The sequence below is a fragment of the Littorina saxatilis genome, unplaced genomic scaffold, assembly GCF_037325665.1.
Source record: "Littorina saxatilis isolate snail1 unplaced genomic scaffold, US_GU_Lsax_2.0 scaffold_1147, whole genome shotgun sequence".
In the NCBI taxonomy this organism is placed as follows: Eukaryota; Metazoa; Mollusca; class Gastropoda; order Littorinimorpha; family Littorinidae; genus Littorina; species Littorina saxatilis.
In genome coordinates, this window is record NW_027128611.1 from 21,324 (window position 1) to 38,249 (window position 16,926).

At 38.0% G+C, this 16,926-nt stretch overlaps 1 protein-coding gene across 1 annotated transcript; it reads left to right on the forward strand.

The window, feature by feature from the left end:
* The first annotated feature begins 707 nt into the window (after positions 1-707).
* Positions 708-13,113, forward strand: LOC138956967 (uncharacterized). The gene is made up of 3 exons (XM_070328156.1): positions 708-990; positions 11,172-11,528; positions 12,879-13,113. The coding sequence occupies exons 1-3, from the start codon at positions 945-947 to the stop codon at positions 13,052-13,054; spliced, it is 579 nt and encodes a 192-aa protein (XP_070184257.1). The 5' UTR covers positions 708-944; the 3' UTR covers positions 13,055-13,113.
* The last annotated feature ends 3,813 nt before the right edge of the window (positions 13,114-16,926 follow it).

Here is a 16,926-nt window from a genome sequence, read left to right on the forward strand (position 1 = left end):
TTACATGCACTATTTTGAATTATATAAACGCAAAACAAATTTCACATGCGCACCATACGCATGCCTATAATATGTATTTAAATACGACTGTATATACTCTGTTGTTTGTATATATTTTGTACAGTGTTGTACATATATCAGTGTGCTTAGGGATTACCTTGGTCTTTTTTTCATTATTTTGTGTTCTTTTATTGTGGCACACTGATTCAGATGTTTTGTTTATTTTGAATTATATAAACGCAAAACAAATTTCACATGCGCACCATACGCATGCCTATAATATGTATTTAAATACGACTGTATATATACTCTGTTGTTTGTATATATTTTGTAAAGTGTTGTACATATATCAGTGTACTTAGGGATTACCTTGGTCTTTTTTTCATTATTTTGTGTTCTTTTATTGTGGCACACTGATTCAGATGTTTTGTTTACTGTACGTGTTGTCTTCTGTCCTCTTATAGATTGTGCCGTGCTTTGAGATGTTGGGTTTTCTGTTGATTTAACTGAAGCATCGATGTGTTTTTCAGATCTGTGAAGTATGGTATAATTATGTACTTGAGTATAACTGACAAGTAGTATCCTCTGTGTTGTCTTCTGCTAAATATTATGGCGCTTCGCGGGAGTTCCGGATGTTAAAGCGCAAGCAGGTGTTTATTATCAGCAGCTCACAGCCTGATTGCCAGTACACAGCGAGCGAGCCAGCCTTCGGCATCAGCTTATCGCTGTGTTTGCTAGCCGCCCGCGGCGAATTCAGCATTTCTCAGTTCAAGCGCCAGTGGCAGTGTGTGGGAAAGACAGGGAAAGGGGAAGGGAGAGATTAAAGGGATGGAGGTTGCTTTGGCGAGCTATTTTTAACTGCAGCTGAGCGTGCATGGAATGGAATACAGTGAGCTCGGTGTCACCAACATGTCTCTACGTTCCGAGCCAGCTGACTGACCGTCATGGGGACACTTCTGTTCACACTGCTGCTGACTGCTCTTGTCTCTGGTAAGCTGTTTTCTGATTATTATTATTATTATTATTATTATTATTATTATTATTATGAACATTTATGCGCCTAATCTAAATATAGCCCTAGGCGCTTACAATATACATTTCTGCCGTTTGAAATGGAATTTTTTTTACAGACAGACAGACAAACAGACATTTTTTACACACAATATATAACGCATTCACATCGGCCAGTAAACCTCAAGCCTGTTAGGCGAGCATTCACCTTTCACGGCCTGATGTCTTTCTTTACTTCTTGTTAGTGTATGGGTGTTTTCTGTTAACTCTCTCTAGTTTTAACTTTGTATGGCGATGTAAAATGGTTTCTGAGGGACTTTAAACTCCGATTGGGTGACATGTATAAACAAGAATGGTCCAGCACAGTGTCACAAAGGGACCGTTGTGAATTATACGCTAAATTTAAATCTGTGCTGGATGTTGAAAGTTATTTGTTCAATATTGACATTTATTGTTTTAGGGTAGCCATTACACAGTTCAGACCGGGTGTATTGCCAATTAATAACAACCTTGAACGATTCAGTGCTCTTATGGAATCAAGATATTGTATTTTTTGCGAAAATGTAGCCGAACATGAACACCACTTCCTCTTATGCTGTCCATTATATTCTGATTTAAGATTTACAGGAAGCATGTGTCTATGTTCTGTGTCTACCATTTTGTCATTTTCAGATTTAAGAGGTGTCGCCTCATTGCTAAGTTCATTTTCCACGCTATAAAACGTCGACAACAGCATGTTGAAACGCTGAAATGATAGAGATAGTTAGTTAGTTATGTGTTGCTTTTTGGGTCCAGCGGACCATATAGGCTAAATCAGGACCCCAATGATAGAGATACAAAGTAGTACCGTTGTAATTGTAAACGATTATTATATACCATGTGAGGGTAAATGTGTAAGACGTGTATATGTGTAAAATTCCCCTAACCCACATCCCCCACTAACCCACATCCCCTCTTCCCTAGTTTGTATATGGGCCAATGGCCATACGTACAATAAACCATCCAAAAGTCAAAAGTCAAACCTCTCTCTCTCTCTCTCTCTCTCTCTCTCTCTCTCTCTCTCTCTCTCTCTCTCTCTCTCTCTCTCTCTCTCTCTCTCTCTGATTTCCAGTGACACTACAATGGAATCATTTTTCTCTTCACTCAGAACTAATTAGCCGAGACCTCAAATTTTCAATGTCAAAGTCACTATTATGACGTGACACTGAACTTGAACTTGAAACAATGTAGACATTTCTTGATACATTTTTTGACTCACCTGAGTAATTGGAATGGAGTATAGACTTTGTATGTATTTATTCTGTGGTTACCATGTAAATATTTATTGAGGAATTGACCATGAGCAACAAATTATCTGACAGTTGAACTGTTTCTATGGCTCTATGTAATGAACAATGGGCTCCATCAATCGACATCAAGAAGGACCCAAAACAACTCACTTTTGATGTACCTCACCACCTTCTTCCACTGACAAGAAAAGTCTTATACAAACGATACATTTGTGATATTAACTCATTTTCCAATTTTCACGTTGACTGGATTGATGAATCTGACAAACCTTGTCGGCGGATTTACATCACAAACTCGGACGACCTGTCGTATATACCTACTGAACTACCTTCTAAAGATCTATTTCGCTCAAAAGTGATTGTGAGCTGTGGAAAGTGTAAACTGATAACTATTACTGTGTATTACACAACAGGGAAGATTCTGGTCCAGGGCAACAAGTGTCCAAGTTGGAGAGACGAGGAATTTGCTGATCTTGTTGAGTGCATACAAACAATATATTCGTGTGTCAAAAAACAAACAAACAATGATGTCTTGAAAACATGTATAAAGCATTTATCTGAAATGGCAGTACCTGTGACATCTTTGTCGAAAACAGGTAGGGTTGTTGTTCATGATATCCCCGGGGCTCATGAAATAGACCAAGAAGCAGAAGAAGAAACTGCCATTGAAAATGCCATTAGACTTGCGCCTATGCCAATAGCTGGAGATGAAACACCAAACACGAACAAAGAAAAGATTGCCCTATTGACCGTTTCAATGAAACGACGGGAAATATTGAGAAAAAGAAAAATAACATGCCTGTCTGTTAAAAAATGCCATACCAAACTGAAGCGCAATGACAAGAAAATGGGTATGCTCAACAAAAATGTCAACAGGTTAAATGAGATGTGTGAGGATGCTCCCAAAAAATAATAATAATAATAAGAACATTTATATAGCGCTAAATCAAAAACTTTCGTTAAAAAGGCTTGCTCTAAGCGCTTGACATCTAAACTAAAACGTCATTCACACTCTTTACAATGATGTACAAGAACTTCATGTCACACTCTTTCATTCAGTATAGCACCATTCACACAGTTGTTATTCTGTACAAGACAATAAGTTAGTCTAACATTTAGAATGTTCATAAGATGAAAACAAGAGAAAACAAGACTGATTAAAACAACTGCTTAGTGCTAACAAAGCATGAATCTTAATGATAACGTAATACATGTTTAACTGTTAAGACCATAAAAAACAAACAAACCTATATGCTAAAATAACTTCGAACTTTTAAGAACTTCTTATAAGATACACAGCACAGCTAGATAAACACCAGAATGATAAAACAAAAGGCAACTCGTTAAAACTATTAAATGCATCAATGTCTAAAACACGAAAGACTCAAATATAAGATACACAATTCTCTAAAATTGTTTATTAAAACTGAAACCGACCTGCTCAAAGTAAACCATACCCACCCCCTCCCTACCCACCCCCAACCCTCCTCCTACACTAAATACTAATTATTTCTACTCTTAACTTCCCAACTACACGTTATCCATAAACTATGCACAGGAACATGTGTGTCAGCATTATGTGGCACCGACATGACTTGTGCATATCTAGCCTACAGCTAAGGGTTAAAGTTAAAGGACTACTGCAGTGAAAAATTATATTTATAATAATTTAAAACAAAAGACAAAAATAACAAGCTGAATAGAGATGGAACCGTTACAGAACAGGATGGCAAAATGTTGCGACTTTAGGAGTTGTGTTTCTGGAAGAGGTGAGTTTTGAGTGCTCGCTTGAATGACTGTACTGACTGAGAGTGGCGAATGTGAGAGGGGAGAGAGTTCCATTGAGTAGATGCGCAAAATGCAAAAGTGCGTTGTCCATAATATGCTTTTGATTTTGTGTGTGGGATGACTAGGGTGCGGCTATCAGAAGAGGAGCGGAGTTGTCTAGCAGGAGTGTATACAGTGAGAAGTTCAGAGAAATAAGCAGGAGACGAGGCAGAGAAGAAGTGAAAGCAGAGAGTGGACAGTTTGTATTCAATGCGGGCTTGGATGGGTAACCAGTGGAGTGTGCGGCGAAGTGGTGTGACATGATCTTTTTTTCGTGCTTTGAGGATCAGGCGTGCTGCAGAATTTTGAACTTTCTGTAGTTTGTGCAGGAGGTAGAGTGGACAGCCAGAGAGAAGAGAGTTACAGTAGTCAAGTTTAGAAAGAACAAGAGAGCAGACTAGAGTGTTTGTAGTTTGAACGGACAGAGTATGGCGGATGGTTGCGATCTTGCGGAGTTCAAAGTATGCAGACCTACAGATGTTGGAGATGTGCTTGTTGAGTGTCATGTCTGAGGAGATGGTGAAGCCGAGGTTTCTAGCTGAAGAAGAGAAAGAGATGTCGATATTGCCTACTTGGACAGACGAAGGTTGAGAATTTGGGAACTTAGTGGACTTTTTCATGCACAGAAGTGCCTCTGTCTTATCATCATTTAGTTTTAACTTATTTTCTACCATCCATGACTTAACATCTAAGATACAGGTCTGAATGGTCTGGATGGCGGCATGTGTCTCAGCGGGGGAACTAGGCTTATACAACTGGGTATCATCAGCAAAAGACTGGTTTGAAACGGAATGATTTTGAATGAGGGCAGACAAGGGTTTGGTATACATAATTAAGAGGACGGGGCCAAGTACAGAGCCTTGAGGAACACCGAAAACAAGGGGGGCTGGGGCTGATCTCTGGCCATCGACAAGCACAGCCTGAGTTCTGTCCGTAAGATAGGACTCAAACCATGCCAGCGCTGGACCAGAGATGCCATACAAGGTCTGGAGCCTGCTCAGCAGTGTGACATGATCTATTGTGTCAAACGCTGCCGAGAGGTCCAGTAGGGTGAGCACAGACACATCACCACCATCCAGAGCAGACAGAATGTCGTTGGTCACCTTGAGCAGGGCAGTCTCAGTACAGTGAGAAGGACGGTATGCTGACTGAGAATGCGAGATCAGATCATGAGTGTTCAAATACACTAACAGCTGCTTTAAAACTACTTTCTCAATAATCTTTGACAAAAATGAAAGGTTAGAAACAGGGCGGTAGTTCTTTAAGACATTTACATCGAGATTGGATTTCTTAAGGAGCGGTTTCACAAGTGCAGTTTTGAACAATGATGGAAAAACACCAGACAACAGGCTATCATTAACAATCTGGGTGAGAACAGGCAACAGAAGATCAAGGTTTTCAAATGTATGTTGTCATTTTGTGAAAATATGAAAACACAAATCAAGCATGAACTAAAACAGCACATGAAAAGCAAAATGGATGACTTAAATGAAAAAATCTCCTTGTTGGACACAAAAGTTACTGAACTTCAAAAGCAGAATAGTGACTTAAAATCACACATTGGTGATCTGAAAAAGCAACTGAAAACTAACTCTGATGCTCATCATGAATTAGATTCATCTGTGAGCACTACTACAGTGAAACCTAGCGCCTCTGACAAGCCAGCTTCCAACGCTGAACCAGATCTTTCCGTTTTGGAAATATCTCGTACAAGTCAAAATTGTCAAAACAGGATGTCAAGATGCCTAAGATGGAATCATCCTTCACATCGATCAGTGATACTTCCCCATCTTTGAGTGATGCCAGCTTGCCAGAAAGGGATTTATGCTCACTCTCTTGCAATGTGAACATTTCAACCTCAAATCGATTCTCTATTCTTGATGAAGATTTGTCGGTTGATCAACAAACTAGATCTCCTGCATTGGCTCCAGAATATTCCAAAATGTAAAGACGTACAGTGTGGAATCACCCATGTTGGTATTAACACTTGTTTCAGAAACATAGTAACAGAGGACTCGTGGAGGAGCCTCATCAAACTACTGAAATCTGTATTTCCAGGAGCAAAGCTTCAATTCTCTTCAATTCTTCCCCCTTGTGGCAACCATCCACTGAAAAGAACAATAACTGCCTCAAACTCTGCGCTACAGTCTGTGTGCAATGTGGAACAGTTGCTTCTCATCGATCATGCTCCGATCTTCACCACTGAGAACGGAGCTCCAAGGAAAGCTCTCTATGATGATCCTTTGCATCCGAGTATGCAAGGAATAAAAAGACTTGCATGCAACATAAAATACAACAGACCTTTTGAAAACAATTCATCTGAAAGAAAGAACTATCCGCAATCTACACAAACAACTCGGGTAACATTACTTCCAACTCCTCAGAAAGGAACATCTGAAATGCAATCATTGAAATCTTCATTTCAAAAAACATTTTCATCACAACAACTTCCACCAGCACCATCTCGCCCATCGCCACCTTATCACTGGTTCAAAGAAAAAGAACATACTATGAGACATATTCCTTCAATGTACCGCAATCCTCCATACATGCGGTACAACCCATATATTGACACATGTTTTCTTGGGCAAAAACCTATGTACTATCCCTACATCAGCATGCAACAAGGTCAACATGTGTTTGAAACTCTAGTTTGAATATTTGTTGCTCACGGCCAATCTTCTAACGGATTTTTGTATTATTGACATATAACTTAACTATAATTCAGTGATTGAAATTCTTTGAGAGAAGAAAAAGGACTTCATCACCACTTAAAGCTATTTCATATTGTGACATTGTTAACTAATCTAAAATTCAGTAATTGCAATTCTTTGAGAGAAGAAAAAGGACTTCATCATCAACTCAAAGCTATTGCATATTGTGACATTGTTAACTTAACTAAAATTCAGTGATTGCAATTCTTTGAGAGAAGAAAAAGGACTTCATCATCAACCCAAAGCTATTGCATATTGTGACATTGGTAACTTAACTAAAATTCAGTGATTGCAATTCTTTGAGAGAAGAAAAAGGACTTCATCACCAACTCAAAGCTATTGCATATTGTGACATTGTTGTTTATACTACAACATTAATTAATCTGTTATATTGTATCTAGAATTGTGTTTATGAACTATAATTGATTATATTTCATTTGTACACATTTCAGCTTCCTCCATATTCCGTCATTGTAAATTTGTGTTTGGTTTCTAAACTAATTTTATGGCATCTTCAAATAATAATTGTCAAAATCATTGGCTTCTCAAAGAAGGACTCCATATCGGCCATTTAAACATTAACCATGCATATAACAAAAATAACAGACATATTATCTTTACTTTCAAACAACGGTAACAACTTTCATATTTTTGGCTTTACGGAATCTCGACTATCTAACATCATACCTGATTCAGATATTTCCATTTCAGGTTATAATACATTACGAAGAGATTCTACAAAACACTTAGAAACTGGCTTGTTAGTTTATATTAACGAATCAATAATTTACAAGCGTCTTCAACATCTTGAAACACCTGGTGTTGAATGCATTTGGTTAGAAATAGGATTAAAAAGATCAGCACCAATCATTGTTGGTTTTTGCTACCGAAATCCAGCAGAAAAGGTTCACTGGTATGATGAATTCATGGATATGATGGATACAGTTTCAAATGAATCAAAAGAAATAATTCTTCTAGGAGATTTTAATATTGATCTTCTGAAACAAAATAAAACTTGGTTGGACACTATTAATCTATTAAATATACATCAAATGATCCAAAATCCAACAAGAGTTACTCCCAATTCTAAAACACTCATTGATCATATTTATGTTTCTGAAAAACGTCATATCAAAGAAACATGTGTACCCTTTTTTTCTGTCAGTGACAACTTTCCCATTTGTATTACTTGGTCTCGTAAAGGGGTTAAAATTCCAAGGGTTGGTCACAAAACTATTACATATCGTTCATTCTCTCATTTCAGTGAAAGTGCATTTCTTTCTGATCTCAAAAATAGCCCACTTTCAAATACTTACAATTTTACAAATCCTGACGAAGCTTTAGAGTTTTGGACATCTATTTTCATTATCATTTACAATAAACATGCACCACTGAAAACACATCGAGTAAAGCAGACAGAAAAACCCAAATGGATCGACCAAGACATAGAAAATGCTGCAAATTACCGTGACTTCTTAAAACAACATGGTAACCACGAAGAGTACACACAACAAAGAAATAAAGTAAATTCCTTGAAACGAAAAGGTAAACAACATTATTTTCAACATCTCATTACATCTAAACAAGATTCAAAATCTATTTGGAAAGCAATTAACCAACTCACAAACAAAGAAACTTCAACAAAATCTTCACAAATAATTGACATTTCTGCAGATACACTCAATGACCATTTCTCAAAAATTGCTGATAAAGTAATTTCTTGTGATCGGACACAGTCAAATAATTTAGAACATTTAAAGGAATACTGCAATTCAAAACAGATACATTTTCAGCATACACTGCCACCAATGACTATACTGGATGTTTACTCTCATCTTCAGCATCTAAAACAAACCGGAACACGTGACATAGATGGTCTGGATGCAAAAATTATAAAAATGGCAGCTCCAGTTATCACAGATACATTGACATTTATCTATAACCTTTGTATTGACAAAAGCTATTTTCCTAAACAATTCAAACAGGCTAAAGTGATTCCTCTCTTTAAATCAGGAGATACTACAAATCCTTCAAATTATAGACCAATATCAATTCTATCAATTCTTTCAAAGCCTCTTGAAAAACATATCAATAAACACATCCTTTCTCACTTTGAGAACAATAAATTAATCCATGATAATCAATCAGGTTTTAGGCAAAAACACTCATGTCAAACAGCGCTTATTAGTTTAGTAGACCAATGGCTGACAAACATTAATAATAATCAGTTCTGTGCTGCTCTATTTGTTGACTTTGCTAAAGCTTTTGACCTAATTGACCATAAACTCCTTATCAAAAAGCTTGAGATTTATGGAATTGCAACAGATTCCATAAACATTATAACATCTTTCCTGTCAGACAGACAGCAAAGTACTTATCTGAAACAATCATACTCTTGTAAGCAAACAGTAAGATTTGGAGTACCACAAGGTTCTATTCTTGGTCCATTACTATTTTCTATATATATAAACGACCTACCTCTATTTGTAAAATGCATGTGTGAACTATTTGCAGATGATACTACAATTCATGCTAGTCACCAAGATCTTAATAAACTAGCAAATATCCTCCAAGAAAACATTGAACGATTACTTGAATGGTCAGAACTAAACCATATGTCACTGAATCCAAATAAAACTAAATGCATGCTACTTACCACGAAGCAAAAAAGACAAAATCTAACATCTAAATTTCCGACATTGCTAATACGAAATCAAGATGTTACCGAAGTTGATAGCCATAAAGTCTTGGGAATAACTATTGACAATAACCTGTCTTGGTCAAAACATGTAGATACACTTTGTAAAAACACATCCAAAAAAATATTTCAGTTATCAAAAATCAAACACTTTCTAGACCTTCGCACAAGAAAACTGTTTTTTCAGGCACATATTCAGTCAGCTATTGACTATGCGTCCACAGTGTGGGACTCTGCAAGTGCAAGTGCAAATACTTTGAAACACTTGGGCAGTTTACATAGAAGAGCTGTTAAATTAATTATTTTAAAAAATACATCTCTTTCCATGACTGATTATAAACGATTGCAAATTCTTCCTATCAAAGATAGATTTGCATATAACAAAGGTGTGATGATGCATAGAATTATGTCAGGGAATGCCCCTACACTCATTGCCTCAAATTTCAAAATAAATCATTATAGAAAATGTAACAAATTAATTACACCAACTCCAAGAATTGACCTGTACAAGTCGAGTCTATCATATTCTGGAGCAATTATGTGGAACGCCATTCCAAATATAATTAAATTACGAATTCATGAAACATCATTCAAGGAATATTACATGCTGTTTTTTTTACAAAACTTATAAAAACTATTATCAAGCAGCTGGCAAAATATAACTGTACTCTCTGATTATATTGAAAAAACATGATTATATATAATTCATGAAGGATTTTTTTTTATACAAACACATATTTCCCTGTTATATATAATTTTCAAGCATTGCTAAAGAATCCTAATGCATCTTAAAATGTCTTATTGGTTGCTTGACATGTTAATTATGGTAAATATGTCATTTGTACAATTGTTAAACTTATCTTTTATTTCTTCTTGTTTGTTACCCCTCAATGGGCGAGGGCCGGATGAAAAGAAGCATGTATACATTGCTTATTCTGTCACCCTCGTAAAATAAATTTCAATTCAATTCAATTCTCTCTCTCTCTCTCTCTCTCTCTCTCTCTCTCTCTCTCTCTCTCTCTCTCTCTCTCTCTCTCTCTCTCTCTCTCTCTCTCTCTCTCTCTCTCTCTCTCTCTCTCTCTCTCTCTCTCTCTCTCTCTCTCACTCTCTCTCACATAAACAACAATTACATTGCGACAATGCATGTCTATTTTATCACAAGGCTTATGTGCAAAGACAAGTCTGTGTTGTTCTGCTTTCATCAATCAACTACAAAAAACAGATTTGTTTTAGTTTATCTGTTATCTGCAGTTCGGCTGCGTGCATTACATTCTATCAAACGATCGAGGTGGGAACACAAAGGGGACGTAATTGGCTTTGGCAGCGAAATGTTAAGCTTTTTAACAGGACATGCCCCAAGCATTGGCAGTAGTGAAGGGGGCATAATCACGCCTCTTGCTGTTAAGTTTGACATTCATCTTTTCATAATTCGACACAATGATTTAATATGATTGTCAATAACTTGTTGTATTTCTTTGGGTTCTATGTCCCTCTCTGATATCACGAACCAAGTTCTTTTTAATGTCCTTCGTCATTTGAGGGTGTGGGTTGGGGTGTGTGTGTGGGGGGGGGGGGGGGGGGGTATGCAGAATGCAGGTAGATAGAATAAACAAGGTGTCTATCTCCTCTCAGAGTCGAGCTGCGTCCAGTGGTCAAGCTCAGCGCTGAAAGAGGATGCTGCTGTTTACACCTGTGACAACTCTGACCTCACTCTGTCCTGGGATGTTTCCAAGACAACAGGGGAGACCATCGTTGACGTCCAGTGGTTCTACGAAGGGAGATCACAAGAACTGATCGCCATTTTGTCCCACGGACAACTGAACGTCATGCCGTCTTTCTCTGGCCGCGTGGAGCTGACAGCCAATGCGGGGATAGTCATACATCACGTGACAACAGGGGAACATGGAATCTACTCTGTGGAAGTCAGTGCACTTGACAAGAACGGTGACTGTGTCACACTGCGAAGGAAGGCATCAGTGATCATTGGAGGTAAGGAAACAGAATGAAAATAAACAAACAACGAAACAGAGGAGGTAAAAGGAAGTTACCAGCCAAAAATGTCTCGAATCATATCTGCAGTTGCTTGGTTAGATTTCGGATTTTGAAATATGTATGAATAAAAAACTAAAATTGATTTATGGAACGTTTAGTTCAGGAAGAAACGTTCAAAACACAAATTAAAATTTAAAGTGTTTTTTTTTAAATTCATAACATGGAACATAAGCAACGCTTAACGGGTCTATCTGTTTCGGATCTATGAATCTTGCAAAACTGAGTTCCTGGAATTTCAGAATTTGCTTTAAATGTTTATTCGTGTGAATAATGATATGATTATCATCTTATTATTATACTATTGTCATCATTTTTGGCTCACGAAGTGTAGCCTATGCGATCATAACTTTGTCTGTCTGTGCGTATGTGCGTGCGTGTGTGCGTGCGTGCGTGCGTGTGTATGTCTGTGGTAGAAACTTTAACATTTCGTCATTTGAAGACGTCACATTATGGCGTAAGAGGGTTAGACGTCACGCGTCTCGGTCATTGTTATTTTGAGCGGGCCGAGACTAGTTGGCAGTCGTGTCCCTGTAAGTACATGCAGACAGACAGATCTAGATCTAGTGTCTCGCTTTCTTGCACAGTTTCACCTATGCTTACTCTGTGTGTGTGTGTGTGTGTGTGTGTGTGTGTGTGTGTGTGTGTATGTGTGTGTGTGTGTGTGTGTGTGTGTGTGTGTGTGTGTGTGTGTGTGTGACGGGGTGATTGAGTTTGTGTTACTGTTTGTCGATTTCTTACGTGAGCCTTGAAGGCTTCGCCTCTTGTCTTTTTATGTTTTCTTCGTCTCAAATTTGCAGTGTTAAGGTCTTGATGGGCATCTTGGGAACACTTTTTTCTTGAGAACTTATCTAGCATTCAAAAATTATAAAAGAAGTGATCTGTGGACTTGTAATTGACACAGTACACTCTTCCCAGTAAAACAATTTTATATTGTAAACTACTGTCTGTTCTAACAAAATGCTGCACTCGAAACAATCCCAACAACCCATGAACAGTCCGACATGCACAATGTGAAAGGTCATTTTCCACGGAGTTAAAAAGCAAAAACAAACTTGTGTAATTTCACGCCTCAAAAAAAGAAAAAATACCTTTTTATTGTCTGTTATTCCTCTTTACAAATAAACAGGGGGTATGTCTAACATTTTACATGAAAACAAGTACCTAATTCCTGGCAGAAAACGGCAATGTGATGTAGCTTAAACCAAACCCCCTGTACCTCCCAAGTGGTTCGAATGCCATTTTTTACGAAATAATTCATCGTGATGTTGTTTTTTGTAAACATTGCAGACGGCCTGATGACAAGAGACGGTCAGCTGCACGCATCCCAGATGGCGGTGGCTGTGTTCAGTAACTCCACACAACAATGGCACGTGGTGCTCGTCTGTGGTACATTCATCTACCATGACACCCCGCCCTTCAACCTAGAGTGGACCGTGAGTTTTATTTTCACAACTGATATGTAACGGATTTATTTTGACATTTTCCTCAAGCAGACTGTGTGATGTACACTCTTTGTTAACAACAAGTTTGTCGGTGTCATTTCGTGTTGTTGTTGTTGTTGTTGTTGTTGTTGTTGTTGTTGTTGTTGTTGTTGTTGTTGTCGTGGTGGTGGTTGCTTGTTGTTGTTGTTGTTGTTCTTCTTCTTCTTCTTCTTGTTTTTTCGTGTTTTTCTTCTTCTTCTTCTTCTTCTTCTTCTTCTTCTTCTTCTTCTTCTTCTTCTTCTTCTTTTTTTTTCTGTTTTTTTTCTTGTTGTTACATTTGGTTTGTTTTCTTTATGGTTTGCAAATACAAAAGCTTAGTTATTGGAACGTTGAATAACAAACATAACAAACATAACAAACATAACGAAACGTCAACTAATATTATACTACCACTAAGACAATGAGCAGCAACACTAATGGTTTCTGTCCTAATCTATCTGTACACACACTCACAGCAACTATGACCCACAGTGAAAAACATTCTTTGGCAATTGACATCGCCTTTGCAAAATTCTTCTCTGATTAGTGCTGAGGTGCACGCACATGTTATTGCAACCCCATTAGATCTGGTTAAAATTGAGGTTTGCGTGTAATGTCAGCAAATACAATCCCTCGGCTGGCTACGACTGGGTTGGTAACTTTGTCGTGCATATCTGCCCTGGGTGGTAATTGCTCTTTATCCCATGACCTGCCTTTTTACATTTAGTCAAGTTTTGACTAAATGTTTTAACGTAGAGGGGGGAATCGAGACGAGGGTCGTGGTGTATGTGTGTGTGTCTGTCTGTGTGTGTGTGTGTGTGTGTGTAGAGCGATTCAGACTAAACTACTGGACCGATCTTTATGAAATTTGACATGAGAGTTCCTGGGTATGAAATCCCCATACGGTTTTTTTCATTTTTTCAATAAATGTCTTTGATGACGTCATATCCGGCTTTTCGTGAAAGTTGAGGCGGCACTGTCACGCTCTCATTTTTCAACCAAATTGGTTGAAATTTTGGTCAAGTAATGTTCGACAAAGGCCGGGGTTTGGTATTGCATTTCAGCTTGGTGGCTTAAAAACTAATGAGTGAGTTTGGTCATTAAAAATCTGAAAATTGTTAAAAAAAAACATTATTTTAAAACGATCCAAATTTACGTACATCTTATTCTTTATCATTTTCTGATTCCTAAAACATATAAATATGTTATATTTGGATTAAAAACAAGCTTTGAAAATTAAAAATATAAAAATGATTATCAAAATTAAATTGTCCAAATCAATTTAAAAACACCTTCATCTTATTCCTTGTCGGTTCCTGATTCCAAAAACATATAGATATGATATGTTTGGATTAAAAACACGCTCAGAAAGTTAAAACGAAGAGAGGTACAGAAAAGTGTGCTATCCTTCTCAGCGCAAATACTACCCCGCTCTTCTTGTCAATTTCACTGCCTTTGCCGTGCGCGGTGGACTGACGATGCTACGAGTAGGGCCTATACGGTCTTGCTGCGTTGCATTGCGTTCAGTTTCATTCTGTGAGTTCGACAGCTACTTGACTAAATGTTGTATTTTCGCCTTACGCGACTTGTTTTTATATTTAGTCAAGTTTTGACTAAATATTTTAACATCGAGGGGGAATCGAAACGAGGGTCGTGGTGTATGTGCGTGTGTGTGTGTGTGCGTGTGTGCGTGTGTGTGTGTGTGTAGAGCGATTCAGACTAAACTACTGGACCGATCTTTATGAAATTTGACATGAGAGTTCCTGGGTATGAAATCCCCATACGTTTTTTTCATTTTTTTGATACATGTCTTTGATGACGTCATATCCGGCTTTTCGTGAAAGTTGAGGCGGCACTGTCACGCCCTCATTTTTCAACCAAATTGGTTGAAATTTTGGTCAAGTAATCTTCGACAAAGCCCGGGGTTCGGTATTGCATTTCAGCTTGGTGGCTTAAAAATTAATTAATGACTTTGGTCATTAAAAATCTGAAAATTGTAAAAATAAATAAAAATTTATAAAACGATCCAAATTTACGTTTATCTTATTCTCCATCATTTGCTGATTCCAAAAACATATAAATATGTTATATTTGGATTAAAAACAAGCTCTGAAAATTAAATATATAAAAATTATTATCAAAATTAAATTGTCCAAATCAATTTAAAAACACTTTCATCTTATTCCTTGTCGGTTCCTGATTCCAAAAACATATAGATATGATATGTTTGGATTAAAAACACGCTCAGAAAGTTAAAACAAAGAGAGGTACAGAAAAGCGTGCTATCCTTCTCAGCGCAACTACTACCCCGCTCTTCTTGTCAATTTCACTGCCTTTGCCATGAGCGGTGGACTGACGATGCTACGAGTATACGGTCTTGCTGAAAAATGGCAGCTACTTGACTAAATATTGTATTTTCGCCTTACGCGACTTGTTTTTTATTCTGTTAGCTGAGGAGGTGATTATTCTGAATATTCCATGACAACCGAGTTTGAAACCAAAGACAATGACCAATGACAGTTGAGATCGAGAGTACAATTGAATAATTTATAGAGGTCATCTGCATATTCAGAGTTTACAGATGGACTACTTTTTTCAACATACGACTGAAATATTTTGTGGTGTCAAAGTCAATATCACGTATAGGTACAGGCCTACATGTGTCAATATTGAGAAAATAAAGAATACTTCATACGATACGCACATCCTGCATGGATTTAAAGAGCGGAGTCGAGATATTTCGCTGGCTGAAGAGACTGCATGGTCAAAGGCATGTTCAACGAGTATCGCGAGTGGGATCAAGGGACGATACTCCCTAATTTTTACACAAACAGCCATCTACACAGAACCGTGAGAGAGAGAGAGAGAGAGAGAGAGAGAGAGAGAGAGAGAGAGAGAGAGAGAGAGAGAGAGAGAGAGAGAGAGAGAGAGAGAGAGAGAGAGAGAGAGCAATCAAAACACAACCCAGTCACCTGGTAGTTCGAAAACTCAATCTGAAACTGACATCGATTTTCGAAGGCATGCCTGCGGTGCATAACTCTGGAAAAGTTGTCCTAGCTGGGAACCCGTTGAGCCGATCCATTCCAACGCCAAAAAAAGTATCAGAAGACTCACCATGAAGTCAAATCAAACGTTAGGTTTTCTCATTTGGTTATTTGCTCTGGCTTTAAGTGTATTGCTTCGATTGATATCTGAATCTGCTTGCAACCGTGCTGTTCAAGACTGTTCGAACTGTCGTCTGCTAGACGGGCTTGTGTGAATCCGAGTCGAGTCAACTGCGGGGTTCAGCGACAAATGAGGGAGTGGCACCAAAATGAAAAGAAGAAGACGAAAAGAAGTTGGAGATACAGTTAAGATATATGGGGAAGAGAAGAGGATGTGAGGTGTTAGATGTATCCAACCTCAGGTGTTCAAACTCAAGACCGGGACAAAGTAGAAAGCGATGTACTGCGACCGACTCTCAGTGCCGACATACAACTTCCAAGCTTTATTGCTTAACGTCTACAACAGGCGAAGTATTGAAGCTTTGGCTCACCTAAACCCGACGACTGAATATGTAAGTGATCCACGTGTGAAAACCAAAACAGAACAGCGCGATGACAGCCAACATTTCTATCCCCGACTGACACTGCATGCGAACTGACTTGGGTCAACGATCAAACCAGCACGGCCCGAACTGAATTTGTTGCGCTGCCATTATCGTGCGCAATTCTGGTAAAAATATAAACCCGGTATGCAGAATTGAGTATAACGAAAGCCGATGTCAAATATACACAGGGATATTTTAAAATGACTTTCAAAATGGAAAAGCAGATAGCAGACCTTTTTATAAGCAATATGAATGACTGAATGTCCACATACAAGTCGAATGACGC